Consider the following 13,884-nt stretch of genomic DNA (forward strand, 5'->3'; position numbering starts at 1 on the left):
CAGGGAGACGAATTGCTATAGGTTGACATAGTAGGACTCACCTTACCGGATATGATCATCTACAGTAGCTTGCCAAATCATTCTGCATCTGTATTTTGGCCAATTTGCCTGAACCCCGCCGCAAATCAACATTTTCCCCTCTTTGTCCAGCCCATGGAGAATCTAACACTTGATCACTAACACCTTATGCTTTGTTTCGGACCTTTTCATGTTCCTATGACGGTGAATGAGACTACGTTTTTTCGCGAGTCGGACAAGTCGCTACATGTTCCGAAAAGGTTCAAGACTCTAGCGTCGACTCTCACAGCAAGGTTGGAATGAACTGACAAGTTTGAGACGAGTTGATCTTCTGACCTCATCACGTCTAGTATATTTCGCAGCATTCTTCCAGAACCACCAGCACCCTCCCCAACCCGGCGAGTCTCCTGTGATGTCAAGACTGCACCACATAATTCGACTGCGCATCCCATTATAGTAGAGTCCGCTGATGATGTCGTTCTTCCGGATGATACGCAAGACCAAGAGCCGATTCCCACTGCGGATGAGCCGGAACACCAACAGGAAACTGGTCCATTCCGAGATGCTGTCGAGCTGCCACATGTTTCACCCAAGATCTTCGTATATCCACACAGCGGATCACAAGTCAACGATGTGTTTCGGAGCCGCTTCCACGAGGTGGTGAATCTATTCAGATTGAACACGGAGCAACATTCGCCGTTGAAGGCTCATCTAGAGCACATCGACTATGAGCTAAGGATGTGTGGAACTTCAATCTCTGAAGCCCATCCATCCATCATCGTGTTTTGTCGGCCCAGCGAGTTCAGCGACTTGAGATCACTTCTCAACAGTAAACACCTCAAGATGCAGTATTGTTTGCGCAAGTCGTCTCCGAAATATTCTTGGAAAACCTGGGGGAAGAGCCCTGCAATACAGTCTTCAGACACATTCAAACCATTATTCAATCTGTACTTCTGGAGAGCGCAAAGGCCGCGCATCCTGTACTCGCACATGCACTCTATGGAGTCGGCCCCGGTACTCGCTGAAGGTCCGTGTTCGAGGCTCACCATGTCGGGTAGTGTTGTTGCCGCCCCGTTATCAGGTGGAGGACATTTGACTTCGACAATTGGTTGCATCCTCCAAGTTGATTCAAAGTTCTATGGGCTGACCGCTGGGCATTTGCTTCCGCGAGCACGCCTGCAAGGGACAAAGAGCCCCCAGTCTGGTGACTCGCATTGTATAAACGGAATGGAGTACACGCTACAGGGGCAATATGCGGCTTCAATTATCACACAAGCAAGGGCTACTCCGTCGGATGATGAATCCAGCATGGTTTCAGGCGATGACATGGCCGAATCTGCCTACACAGCACACACTTCCCTTCCAGACTCGGACCTGAATCAACATATGATCGATGGCAATGGCACTGACGATGATGATTTCGTGGATGATGTCGACTACGACGACTTGGTAGAGAATGATTGGGAGGCGCCAAGGGCTGCTGAAGATGCTGAAACCCAATCTATCCTTTTTGAGAATGGTCAGGCGCACAAGACCACCATCCATGCTCCGCCCAGCTGCTCGACAATGGGCGCATGTTGCAAAGTCCCGGACAATGATTGGGCTTTGGTAGCCTTGGATGCAACAAAGCCTCAGTTACCCAATGCCTTTTTAGACACCAACCAAAAGCCCGATCCAGTCTTTTTCTCCAGCACTCCTGGAAATTTACCTAAAGAAGAGATTCCTGTCTTGATAGTTACTTCAAACCAAAGAGTACTGAGGGGACTGCTTCAGCCCGTTCCGTCTTTCTTGGGAGGCATAACCCGCAAGGTGCAGGCCGAGTACTGGACTGTGATCTTGTCTAGAGGCGCAATTCTGCACTCGGGGGACTCGGGAGCCATCGTCATAGGAGCCGATAGTCCGATTCTTGTTTTTGGTCATGTCGTGGCGTCGAATCCTCTTGGTGAGGTCTATGTAAGTCCACTTGTCGCTACCATGAGTCAGATCGCGGGCTTGCTGGAAACCACGCATGTCTCCCTTCCGGAGCCACTCCCGCTATTAACAGGTCTTGCGAGTTATCACTTCGGGAAGGGGGATGACTACGCTTTTGAACTGCTGAAATACCTCGATGACTGTATACAAGCAACCCAACAGACATCAGATTGGTCCTCACTAGAATCCTGGGCTTTGTGCTATCAGCGAGTTGAGCTTTTGGAGGCTGTCAAGGATACTTTGCGTGTGGCGAAAGATCCTACAAAGGTAATCATGACAACACAGCTTAGTGGGGAACATGTGCTTATTAGTCTTTTGAACAGGTACGGCTTCTACAGAAGTTCTCGCCCGATCATTCAGAGAAAGTGCTAGGCTCCGACTTGGTGATGCCTTTCGAGGCGGAATCAACTGCCTTGTCGACGGCAATGAAGAGTAGGACGTCTACTATCTTCACTGAAGACACAGACGATTCGGATTATGAGTTTGATACTGCACAACAGGAAAGGATAACCCCAAAGGAGCCTTGGAGTTGGCCCAGAAACAGTCTTGATGCAGATGGCTCTGCTTCAGATGCTATCACTAGACCCTCGGAGCATGACTTTCAAAGTGAACAGACTGGGAGAGATGGCAAAGTTGATGACCAACGCTATGTCCGAGTCGCAGACCAGTGGCGCTCTCCAGAAGGAGCTGGCCTAGCTAACCACATCGAAGAGAACGTGGGCATCACTCAAGATCCTAGTGAACCATCTCACCAAAGAGTCGAACCCGGTCATGCTTTTACCCGTCAGCGGCGGCTTTCTATCGAAGAAGACATGTATTACCAACATATCTTTCTATCGCAACCACGTCTACCGCCTTCATATTCAGTCTGGGCGACTAGGCCTTCCCAAAGCAGCATAAATGGAGGTCTGTCTGGAACGCAAGCCCAAACCAGGGACCAGGAAATAGCACCTTTCCCACACGAAACGCTGCCAGAGTACCGCTGCGAAATCGATCTAAAAGGTGTATTCATGCACAAGATGGAAATCAAGAACGCGATCCAGCGAGCCGAAGATCGCCAGTGGCGAATGATCTACGTTACTCTCCACGGCACGGCCCTGAACATCTACAACGTCAAGAAGCGTTGGCAGTGGGGGCGAACCAAGGACGAGCCCAATATCAATCCAGATAATCCGCCGTGGATAGGCCAGGGGGACTTGGTGAAGAGTTATAGCCTCCAGTATGCCGACTGTGGCATCGCGGCCGATTACAAAAAGTAAGTTGAACAGCTTTAACGCATCATCAAGACTCAGCTGACACGAGTGAATCAGGAAACGCTATGTTATCCGGCTGCGAGTGGAGACAGACCAGTTCTTAATCTCTTCGGTCGAGCTTTCAACTTTTAACGCGTGGCTTGACGGGCTAAATGCGGCCATCAGTGTTGCGGCGCCCATGGAAGACTGGGACTTTCCCCGTGACATGAGCGTTCCGCGGATACAGCGTATTCGATGGTTTCACGGTCAAGAGCCAGCACCGACCCCTGATCTTGACCTGAGTCAAACTGATTCGCCGCAATTAAGCACAACAGCCGGGGACGACAGCGTATCTGGCAGCAGTGAGACCACTACAACGAGATTGCCTGACGTTGGAGCTGGCTTATCCCTATCCCGGCGCTCGACCGACTCAACCCCAAACAACTCGGTAGATCCAGTGACGGGGAAATGGGCACCGGAACGTCAATGGTCGAGTGCACACGACATGCTATACGCTAAGCTGTGCTACCCTAATCTGCTCTTCAGAAGCCCTCGGAAGAGCAGTTATATCATCTCGAATGGCAAGAAGTGGTATGTCGACTGGAAAACGGGTAGGATGGTGCCGACGTTGCCACCCGCGTATGGATGACAGACTGTATATTATGATACACTAAAGTGAGGTTACGATGTGCTACAGTGCTGTATCTGTGAATGATATTACATATTCTTTTCAGCTAAATATATATCACGATAGCTGCGTTTATAACCAGTCAATACCGTTATCCATAAGGTCATCTAAGCACTGTATTACCAGATGCGAACTAGGATATCCTATTACTTATACCAAAGAGTATTTGATACCACGCGCGCGGGTAGTTGGTAAGGTGACAAGATGACGCTTATTCATGCTCGAGTCTAACCAGAATAAGCAAATGGTCCCCCTGCTTGTGGCTCGACGATTACCTGAGCATCGCTGACCAATGTGGTATGCAATGAAACACCAAGAAATGCACTTACTAAAAGTCGAGATGCAGTATTGGTAATGGATCAAATGATTCATAAATAGCTCCTTTTTCCTGAACGACTTTTGCCATCAATACCATCACTCAGCATCCAAGCATCATATCAATCAACCTTACACTATCAATCCATCATTAACATGTCTTCTCCCATCGTTCTTATCTTCGGCGCTGGTGCCAAGGTCGGCAAAAGTGTCGCCCAAGCCTTCAGCGCAAAGGGCTACAGACTAGCTCTAGCTTCCCGATCTCAAGACCCATCAACTTCAACCGACAAAGAGCTCCATATTCCTACCGATCTCAGCGACACCGATTCCGTCATCCAGGCCTTTACAAAGGTCAAGACCGAGTTCGGCCATCCCCACGTCGTCATCTACAACGGTCAGTGAATCTCATTCGTTATTAAAACTTCATCTAATTGATTGACAGCTTATCATGGCGGACAAAACGATCCCAACGACATTTTCCAAGTTACGCTGAACAGCTTCAAGACGAGCGGGGAAGTCAACATCTTTAGCGCTTACGCCGCAGCCCAAGAAGCTGTCAAGGGCTGGAAAGATTTCCCTAAAGATAGCAGCCCGACGTATATTTACACTGGCAACATTGAGAATGAGATGCGCATTCCGTCGATGATGTCGCTTGGTGTCGGAAAGGCTGCGGCGGCTTGGTTCATTGAAGTCGCTGCTACTTCATACAAGAACCAAGGCTACAAGTGAGCTTTTTGTTGAGGCTGCTGCGAGAAACAATGCTAATAGTTGATAGGTTCTACTATGCTGATGAGAGAAAGGAGGATGGCTCGCCTATGTATAGTGGAGCGACTGCGGAAGGTCATGCTCAGTTCTATGTTGAGCTTGCTGAGGGTAAGGAGCAGCAGGTTTGGCAGCAAACTTTTGTCTCTGGGCAAGGCTACAAGAAGTTCTGATTGATGAGCCAGTACTATTTGTCTCTGTCAGTTAGGTCAAACGCTCATAGTACTCAATCATTCCTAAGAATGTCACTGGTAATAGTTCTCGTTCAACGAAGTGTATTTATAGTAAAGAGATATATACGTTGAAAGTACAGAACTGGTAGCTTTCCTCAACCTCAACAAGAGGTGCTTCAAGCACCTTATTAACCCCTTATCCAACATCCATCCATCCTCCACAGTATTACCGCCTCAGCATAAAGTTCGAGGCCTCAATCGTAAAGCGCTTAGCAAGACTTGACGGAAGAGTACTTGCAAGCCTTGCTGGGACCAGAGCCAATCTTCTTGGGCTCCTTGCCGGGAACGGTACCCTCGTACTCAACGCAGATCTCCTTCACGGAAGAAGCGCAAGTGCCAGTGATGGTGGAGATGTCACCCTTGTTGGAGTTGATGCCAGTGAGGACCTTTCCGTTGAAGGCCTTGACGTTCTTGACGACAACGTTGCGGGTGCCCATCTTCTTGCAGTTACCGCAAGATCGGTAGAGCTTACCGAAGTCAACAACGGTGAAGCCATCGATGGTGACCGTTCCGAGACCGTTGTGCTGGATGACCTTGTCTTCAGCACCGGTAGCACCACCACCCTTGATGAGAGCGTTACCGTCACCCTTGAGGGAGAGAGCATCCTCGCAGACCTTCTTCCACCAGACGTTCTCAATAGTGCAAGAGCCCTCGCAGTGAACACCCTCGATCTGATCAGCGCCAATGATGACGTTCTTGAGGGTAGCGCCGTTCTTGAGGATGAAGACAGCGTCGGCGTCTGTGCCCTCGACCTGGCCAGTGCACTTGACGCCGCGGCCGTAGGTCTTCATGCCGCCGTCGAAGGTGCCGGAGATGGTCTGGGCGCTCTTGTAGGTGACGGAGCCCTTGGAGGCGGGGATGGGGAACGAGGCGCGTCGCTCGAGGGCGCCCATGGTGTTGGGGGTGATGTTGCCCTGGGGGGAGGCCATGGTGGCGGAGGCGAAGAGGCCGGCGAAGACGATGGAGAACTTCATTTTGATGGATTTGTTAGTTGTTGGTTAAAAATGAGGGTTGTTCAGATTTCTTGTGAGATTGTAAAAGAGAGGATAACCACCAGGGCTAAAGAGTGTAGAAAGTTAGATTGTAAAGAGAGACTATTGAACTGCAGAACGAAAGAGATAAACTTGAAGGGAGGATCCAAAGTCTTTATAGCACAATGTCATGAGCATTCCTCTCGTGATGGGCCTTGTTAGGTTCATGTTTCAGATCTCATTCAAGGGTGTCGTTGGCAGAAAACGTCCTCTGATTGGAGGAATATTATTCGCACATCGAGAGCATGTCACCCATCGACCTAATCTAGAACGTGTCACCATGCAATCCATCTACCTGTTTCTCGGATGGAGCCGCAGGGAGAAAAAACACCCTAGCAAGGATCGCATCTAGCAAAATCCCCAGTTCTCTGTATCAGTCAACGCGTATTCGGTGCGCGTTTTGCATCGACCTCCATACATACGAGAATTACAACCCGCTAACTACCAGCATACTAAATCGAGACACGATAAGGTCACAAACTCAATCGCGGTAAACCCAAACAAGTGACATCGTCCGATGGACAGGGCTGAAAAGGTGCCCCCCCCCCCGCCGGAAATTAGAGTGGAATCATGACAGGTGGATTTTTTTAGGGCCGAGAGTGGTCAAGATACGATGCACCAATTTTACGCTGCCCCTGTATGTAACTTAAGTTTAAATTCTCCCTTTATTTTTATTCTGTTAATGCTTAAAAACAAGCTTCATTGGCAGTGACAGACAATTGTGGCGCTTGTTTTGTGAAGCGGGCTAAGCTTTTTGGTAGAGACACCGTAACTGAAACGCAGACATCGAATTCAGCTAGCTGTCTGTGCACTTTAGGGCGCGATGAAAATTAAGGGGCCTACTAGAACAAGATACGGTGAACTTGCTCCAGACTTAAAAGGGAAATCTGGAGCACTCGGGTTTTTGTTCATCCCGACTTCCGGCATCCTTGGGTACAGCAGACAGATGTTAGGTGATGACTCCATATTCCACTGTGGATTTCATGGTGGGAGCCCATATTTCGGCCCTTCAATTGACAATGGCATGTCACTGTTTTATCTCCACAGAACAGAATCAACTTCCAAGGTTTTCTATTGCCGACGGGATTGAGAAAAGTGGTGCGGCGTACTCCGTAGGTTAATTGGCAATGGCTGTTGATCATATTCTGGTCGATTGGCCGTTACCCTAGAGAAAGCCACGATTAAAGAAGAGACGGAGTTCTTTACGCTGCGTAGGACATATTTCATTATGAGCCTACTCTTGTCTATGGTTCGACAAAGATCAAGTGCCCTGCCCCAGTGTTGGTGCTGAAAAAAAAAGGTCAAGTCATGAAGATGTATTAGTGTTCCATACTTGTGATACACGTATATGAAAGGCCTGTACATTTTCCCTTGGCCTTGCTCCCTACGCTTCGAATTCCAAGTGCTCCAATACTTACTCTTATTGAGATTGGCTACTTTATTCGAAGCAGTTAGCAACCCAAAACTACCGAGTTACTCCATAGGCAGGATAGAAGCAGACAAGCTTTACGGCGCAGCGACTGAGTAGTGATTAAACCCCAGGACGCAAAGTATCCATTACTGTGCCTCTCCTATACGACCTCTCATCTAATCAATCTGCGCCCCTTATCAGAGAATTGGAGGCCTGTTCCTGTCTTGTCGGCGCGATGTGCTAGACCCATCGAGCAGAGAATACTGGGCAAATTAGCCCCCAAGCTTGAAACACGCCATAACGCCAATCCTTGTTCACGCTGACTGGACTTGGCTAGCCATCCGTATACGCACGGAACTTACCGTCTTACCTCCTCGATCGATGGTTTACGGGTGCAACCTTGCCCCGAGACACGGATTTACAGGGAGTCGGGTGTTTAACTCTTTGTTCTCGGCCTCTCGGCGTAGATCGATGCGAGGATGAGTGGAGGCTAGGCAAAGTTGCTGATACTTGAATGACTTGGCTGCCATTCTTGAGATCAATATGATGAGTTTTGCAAGTACTGATAAGGAATCAGAGTCAAAGAAGAAGGCCATCCTGGCTAATTCGCGGTTTTCCCTCTCCAGAAATGATGAGGTGTAGATCCGAAGCTGCAATGTAACGTGTTTGTCGTATCACGGGATGTCCGCAAACGGGGGTAACAGAGCCCCAAAAGACAGCATGTTAATACAGGGGATCATACATCTTTATTCGTGGGCTATATGACTACCGGATTGTTAGACAGACTAACCATTATATATTAGTCACGCGAGCAAAAGGTTCTCACGAACACGGTCGGACTTGATCAATAATCACCACCTCGGAACTCGGGGGGTTTCCAACCTGACAACTAATCTCTCCCTAGAGTCTCCCGATAAGCCGGAGGAAGGATCCCCTCCAACGCAGCCTTGATCTGCAAAGCCAACGTCCGCGAGTGCCACCGATGCTGCTGCGTATAACCCCCCATGACCCAATAATTCTCCATTTTCAGGTGTCTCTTCCACATTCCTCGTATTTCACCTTCTGAATCAATGCCCCATGTTGCATCGAGACGATCTGCAATCTCACAAGGTCCCAGAATATTTCCATCACTGGTAGTCTGACTTTCGCCTCCCAGGATCTCAGCGGCAACATCTCGAACATCCCGATCCGCGAAACCGGTACACCAAATCACGGCATCCGCGGCCGCCGAACTTCCATCTGAGAACTGAAGACCGGTCTCAGTAAACGCGGTTGGTTCAACTCCTGCCTTGACGCTGACTTTGCCCTGGGCTATAATATCTGTTCCGCCGACGTCAACGTAGTGTCCACCAGCTCTCTCAATCAAATTAGAGAAGAGTGCTTGATTAGGGTCTGCACTGTCGAGTACAGGAAACCCAGCTTCTTTGAGAGCACTATAGCGATCTGGCTCTTGGTACGCGAGCACTCTGAAGAGGTTTCGCGCAAGTTGACCTTCCACTGCGGATGGAAGCATGAGAAACATTCTGTCGCCGCGTGCCACGTCAAAATTGTACGCGCCTAGACTGACGTCGTTGCAGATATACTCAAATGGGCAGATGTATGTTGGCGATCGCACGACCATTGTTGGGTCGAGGCCGGCTGCATGACAGTCACCGAGGATGTCGAAAGCCGTGTTCGCTGATCCTATGATGAGGACCGATTGTATATGTTAGACTGTGTGACCATACCGAAGCTTTTCTACTAACCTTGACGCCTTGTTCGGCCAATTCTCTTCCATTCTTGTAATCCGACGAGTGGATATTGATCCCTTTGTAGACCTCAGCATTTGCAATGTTCGGAACGTACGGCTTTTGCGAGGATACACCCGTTGCTTGGACTAGTTGTTTAGCAGTCACTACAACCCCTCCAGCAGGAGTTTGTAGTTCAATCTTCCATTTCGCACTTGTCGTATCGTAGACCGTCGACCGAATTGTTGCCGACGTAATGACGTTGAGGTTGAATGACGCGACATATTGTGACAGGTGATTTGCCAGTTCATCCTTACTCAGACGATGAAGGCCCCAGAGTTCTTCGGGGTAGCCTACACGTGTTAGCTGGACCTCCGTCTCTAGAGAGGCTGTTTAGCTTACTCATGTACGGCATGTCGCAGAATGAGGTTGGCACGTGGAACTTCATGCAGTCATAGCGCTTAGCCCAGTTATCGCCAACACGGGCATTTCGTTCAGCCATGATGCTCTCTACACCATAGGCCTTGAGCCGAGCGGCGAGGGCTGCAGCGCTACAGCATCGTTAGTCAAAGCAGAAGAAGAGACTGGGGTAATCGACTAACGCGTTGCCGCCGCCGATAATCAAGACATCTGTATCAATATCTGTCATACCGCTAATATTGCGACCGGGTGATTGAAGCAGAGATTCATTTTCTGGACGGACGTCCAGGTTCTCGAGTTTGGTGCTCAGGATCCAGATCTTCCACTCTAGGCTGCCCTCACTGCCTTCAACCGGGAGGAGTACGATCCTTGCACTGCATGAAGCTGCGGGTGACAATGTTCTGAACGACAACGCGACGTCAATGAATTGCTAGAGATAAAAAAGCTAGTATTAGTCTTTTACTCATAACAAAATTGATCGATAGAAGACCTACCAGTACCGGTGTCGCAGCGATAAAAACCGCGCCTTCCATGTTCCATCTCATAGATGGTCCTCTCATCTTGTTAGTTTCTAACAAATTGGCGGCTATGACTGGAGGAGTGTAAAAGGTTCGCAAATGATAGGTAAATGCCAATGCATCCTTCCAGTACGCTTGATCCGCGAAGAAGCAGTCCTTAAGAGCTTGGATGTCATTATCTCTCAAAGCATCGTGGAATGCTTTGATAACGGCCGTGGCTTGGTCTAATGGATCGGCATCTTTGAAGGATATCTTTTCGATGATTTTCGGTGGAAGAACAGGGACAGGTCGTTCATCGAAGAGTTGAAGTAGACTTGCGGCCGGCGGGTAGGGCCCAGAGATATTGTCTTTCAGGCTATTGCCAGAGGAACAGCGACCGTATCTGGGCAATTTGCTTACCTAGTTCCATGCTGAGATAATACTTTAGGGTTGCGGTTCGGTGAAGCTGTGAAAGGCGAATATTGAATGCGGGGATGTAGGATTGACAAACTGGGAAAGTCAAGGAAGGGTATAAAAGTGGGCGATTATACGGTATGCCCAGAGACGATATAACGACAGGTGACTTTTCATCCAAAGGTATCCATTCCAATGCATGTTTGCTTTCAGCCCTCACCAACCAACACAATCTTATGCAGCTTGCACCAAACCGGTGACGCGTCTGCCTGTCCGGGGTCCGAAGCCCGGAACCAACAGAAGAAGTTGTCGAATCGCGATAGCGCTGGAGACATCAGTTCTGTTGGTTACCAAGGGCCGGTGTAACGCTGGCGCACAAGCCACCAAAAAACAGCCCCGTGAGGTGTCAATCAGTTATTTTGAGGCTGTTTCGACAAGTGTTATCTTTGCTGCTGCAGCTGCTCATATTCCCAGACCCGCAGAATCGCGCAAGATATTGCTTGCAAAGCAAGTGCCCATTGGACAAGGCGATGAACATATTGAGACCCGATAGCCCGACGAAGCGAATTGCAGCATCGGCTATTCGTGATATGTTTCACCGGCTGTTTTATCGGAGAGTCTGATCACACCACTCCACGAGCTTTTTGTGGTACTGCATATGCAGCTTACACCTTGATATTCGCCGATCTGCCATTTAGTGATATTGTCTGGCAATTTGTGAGTCCTACGGAAGCCGGCTCGTTTCCGACTACAATCAGGTATCGATGACTGCTACATAGCAAAGAGCAGACTCTTAGTCTGCTACGTAACCTCACCAAACTACTTTCTGGCGTGACGAATCTCTCCGTTTTGCGTGGTGGGAATAAGGAAATTCTTTGCAATCACGATATTCTTGTTCCAATTGTTGGGATACGAGGCGTGCTTTGAGGGTTACAGTACTCACTTTATGACTCATCAAGCTTGACTCTCTAACAAACTCTCAACCCTAGGGGAGAGACAAACGACAATGACCTTGATAATGGCTACAAGACTATGTGTGAGAATAGAAAGGGGAATTGTAACGTCTCTAGGATTTCCTGTATGTGAAATATAATTGAACCGAAACTAATATGCATACAACCAACTAGGGACGTCTGGCTCTGTATCAGGCAGCCCATATGAGCTTTCATCAACCAGCTCTGATATCTTGGCTTTCAACTCCTTATGTCTTTCTTCCATGTCATCTCCCTCACGAGCCAAAGCAACAAAGTACATGATACTCTCGCAATCCTTCCAGATCCTCGCCCTGTTCCTTATACCCGGCAAAGGGGTCGTCGCAGGGTTGAATAGAAGCCATACTCTCCTCCAATTCATATCACGCCGCTCGCTTTTGCCATGCATCCAGGCTTCCACGTTTCTACGAAAGCTGTGCCAATCCTTCTCTAAGGCCTTCAGCCTTTGATGATAAGGCGCTGTGATCTCCTTTCGGCGCTGATCGTTAATAGTCTTGGTCGCCTCGTAAACCGGCTCCATCTCAGGGTCCTCAAGGATGATGGGTACCCATCGTTCCTCCTCCTCTTCTTCAGACTCCAATCTGACAGGGAGTGTTGGTGGTGGCACATCAAGAGGGCAGAGAGGATCCCATGTCGGTAGGCAGTCACGAGACGCCGGATATTCATTGTTCTCAAGAACCTCCCACAGCCAAGGCATGTCCCTCACCACATATTTTCTGAATATCGGCTGCGCAAGCTTGAACATGGCTCTGCAAGTCCTGGCCGCGTTGTCAAGGTCAGTTATATCAAGAAACGATAGAGTATGTTGAATAGTCTCAGCAGGCAGGGCCAAGAGCCGTGTTGTCTGCTCGGTGTATCCCTTGATGTTCAGGTCTTTCATACACGACTCCAAAACTCGAGATATGCCTGGGATCTCAACAGGGTTTGCAGCAAGCCACTCATCGCCACTGATATGGCACCAAGGCCAGTCCCACTGCTGGCGGGCTCGTTCCAGTTGCGGCAAGTGTATCTGTTTCCGTATCCGTTCCGGAATACGATCATCAACGCCATATGCAGGTGGCAAGTTTCGCATCTCGCGCCAGTGCCACAGTCCATTCAAGTCAACGTATCCTAGACGACGTAGTGAAGCTTTTGCATACATATCTAGACAATATGAATGCACTGGGAGTGGAGCCAACAACTCTTCAAGTTCCTAGCATGCCTGTTAGCAAATACTATAGCCAGAGCTCAGCAAATGAACTGACCAGGCAACCTTCAGTGACAAACAGCCAACTGGTACTTATTTCCTTCAATCCATGTCGTGGTGGATAAACCGAGTGAATACCTCTGAAATTTCTGCTCTCAATCATATTTGAGCCGTTGGATTCCCCAGTTACATAGAACAGATTATCGCGGCTTCCCTCGAGAAGTTGATCACTTGAATCGGCTTTCCAATTCGACGGCTTGGGGACGAGATAGCGGATATTTCGACAGTTCTTCATTTGTGCGACACTGAGGACATGGCCGTTGATGCCTTGCATGCTTTGACATGAGGGTGAGGCGATGTGTTCTGGGGGCGCGTTTGAATGGTCAAGGCTTAGTAGAGACCATTTCTGCGGATGTTGTCGATCACCTGTGTAATAGGCAAGTCCGTTGTGCCATGTGCCATGTGGCAGACGATCAGGAAATTGGGGTTCGCAAAGATCCGTAAGAGGGTACTTGTCTGGTGCATTATTTGAGTAGTCGCTGTCCTCTTCTTCAACAGTCAGAAATAAGACTTCAGCCTCGATGCCTTCGCATTCAGACTCCCATCCGGAGTCATACTCCAGAGGCTCTTCATCGCTGGAACTCTGTGCATCCGGTGTCCAATCTGGGTCATCTTCATCATCCTCGTCAGGCCATACGTTAACTTCCGGAGGTCTAGTTGGACCTCGATCCTCTCTTGCGCATTCTGGGCTCTCTCTGTCCTCAAACTCATCTTGCTGAGGCCATTTACCGAAGCCGACGTAATCGGCACCCTCAAAGTTCCAAGCTGCGCTAGGCGGCTCGTCTGAAGTGCGGATGCGGGCGGTGGCCATGTCGACGCCGCATATTTGACAGTTGAAGGAGTACATAGTTTGGTCAGATACCGAACATAACCTGATTTAGAGAAGAAAATCAGCAAGTTTTGGCTCGGTTCAGCGGCAGATAGTGA

The 13,884-nt window shown here is 49.1% G+C and overlaps 5 protein-coding genes across 5 annotated transcripts; 2 read left to right on the top strand and 3 right to left on the bottom strand.

The window, feature by feature from the left end:
- Positions 1–1,065: 1,065 nt before the first annotated feature.
- FTJAE_12751 (PH domain protein) lies at positions 1,066–3,870 on the top strand (the record flags this gene model as incomplete). Its single annotated transcript, XM_037345828.1, has 4 exons — positions 1,066–1,971; positions 2,197–2,256; positions 2,313–3,244; positions 3,300–3,870. 4 exons carry the CDS (start codon positions 1,066–1,068, stop codon positions 3,868–3,870), a joined length of 2,469 nt encoding a protein of 822 aa, XP_037200234.1.
- A 510-nt stretch (positions 3,871–4,380) lies between these two features.
- Positions 4,381–5,159, top strand: FTJAE_12752 (short-chain dehydrogenase; the record flags this gene model as incomplete). Its single annotated transcript, XM_037345829.1, has 3 exons — positions 4,381–4,618; positions 4,667–4,949; positions 5,000–5,159. The coding sequence occupies 3 exons, from the start codon at positions 4,381–4,383 to the stop codon at positions 5,157–5,159; spliced, it is 681 nt and encodes a 226-aa protein (XP_037200235.1).
- A 269-nt stretch (positions 5,160–5,428) lies between these two features.
- On the bottom strand, positions 5,429–6,193 carry FTJAE_12753 (pectate lyase E; the record flags this gene model as incomplete). Its single annotated transcript, XM_037345830.1, has 1 exon — positions 5,429–6,193. The coding sequence occupies one exon, from the start codon at positions 6,191–6,193 to the stop codon at positions 5,429–5,431; it is 765 nt and encodes a 254-aa protein (XP_037200236.1).
- A 2,357-nt stretch (positions 6,194–8,550) lies between these two features.
- FTJAE_12754 (K+ transport flavoprotein) lies at positions 8,551–10,735 on the bottom strand (the record flags this gene model as incomplete). The annotated part of the gene is made up of 6 exons (XM_037345831.1): positions 8,551–9,344; positions 9,403–9,741; positions 9,791–9,939; positions 9,991–10,238; positions 10,303–10,673; positions 10,726–10,735. The coding sequence occupies 6 exons, from the start codon at positions 10,733–10,735 to the stop codon at positions 8,551–8,553; spliced, it is 1,911 nt and encodes a 636-aa protein (XP_037200237.1).
- Positions 10,736–11,823: 1,088 nt separating this feature from the next.
- On the bottom strand, positions 11,824–13,768 carry FTJAE_12755 (uncharacterized protein; the record flags this gene model as incomplete). Its single annotated transcript, XM_037345832.1, has 2 exons — positions 11,824–12,821; positions 13,036–13,768. 2 exons carry the CDS (start codon positions 13,766–13,768, stop codon positions 11,824–11,826), a joined length of 1,731 nt encoding a protein of 576 aa, XP_037200238.1.
- Between the last annotated feature and the right edge of the window lie 116 nt (positions 13,769–13,884).

The sequence above is a fragment of the Fusarium tjaetaba genome (assembly GCF_013396195.1).
Source record: "Fusarium tjaetaba strain NRRL 66243 chromosome Unknown NRRL66243_c0000357, whole genome shotgun sequence".
NCBI lineage: Eukaryota > Fungi > Ascomycota > Sordariomycetes > Hypocreales > Nectriaceae > Fusarium > Fusarium tjaetaba.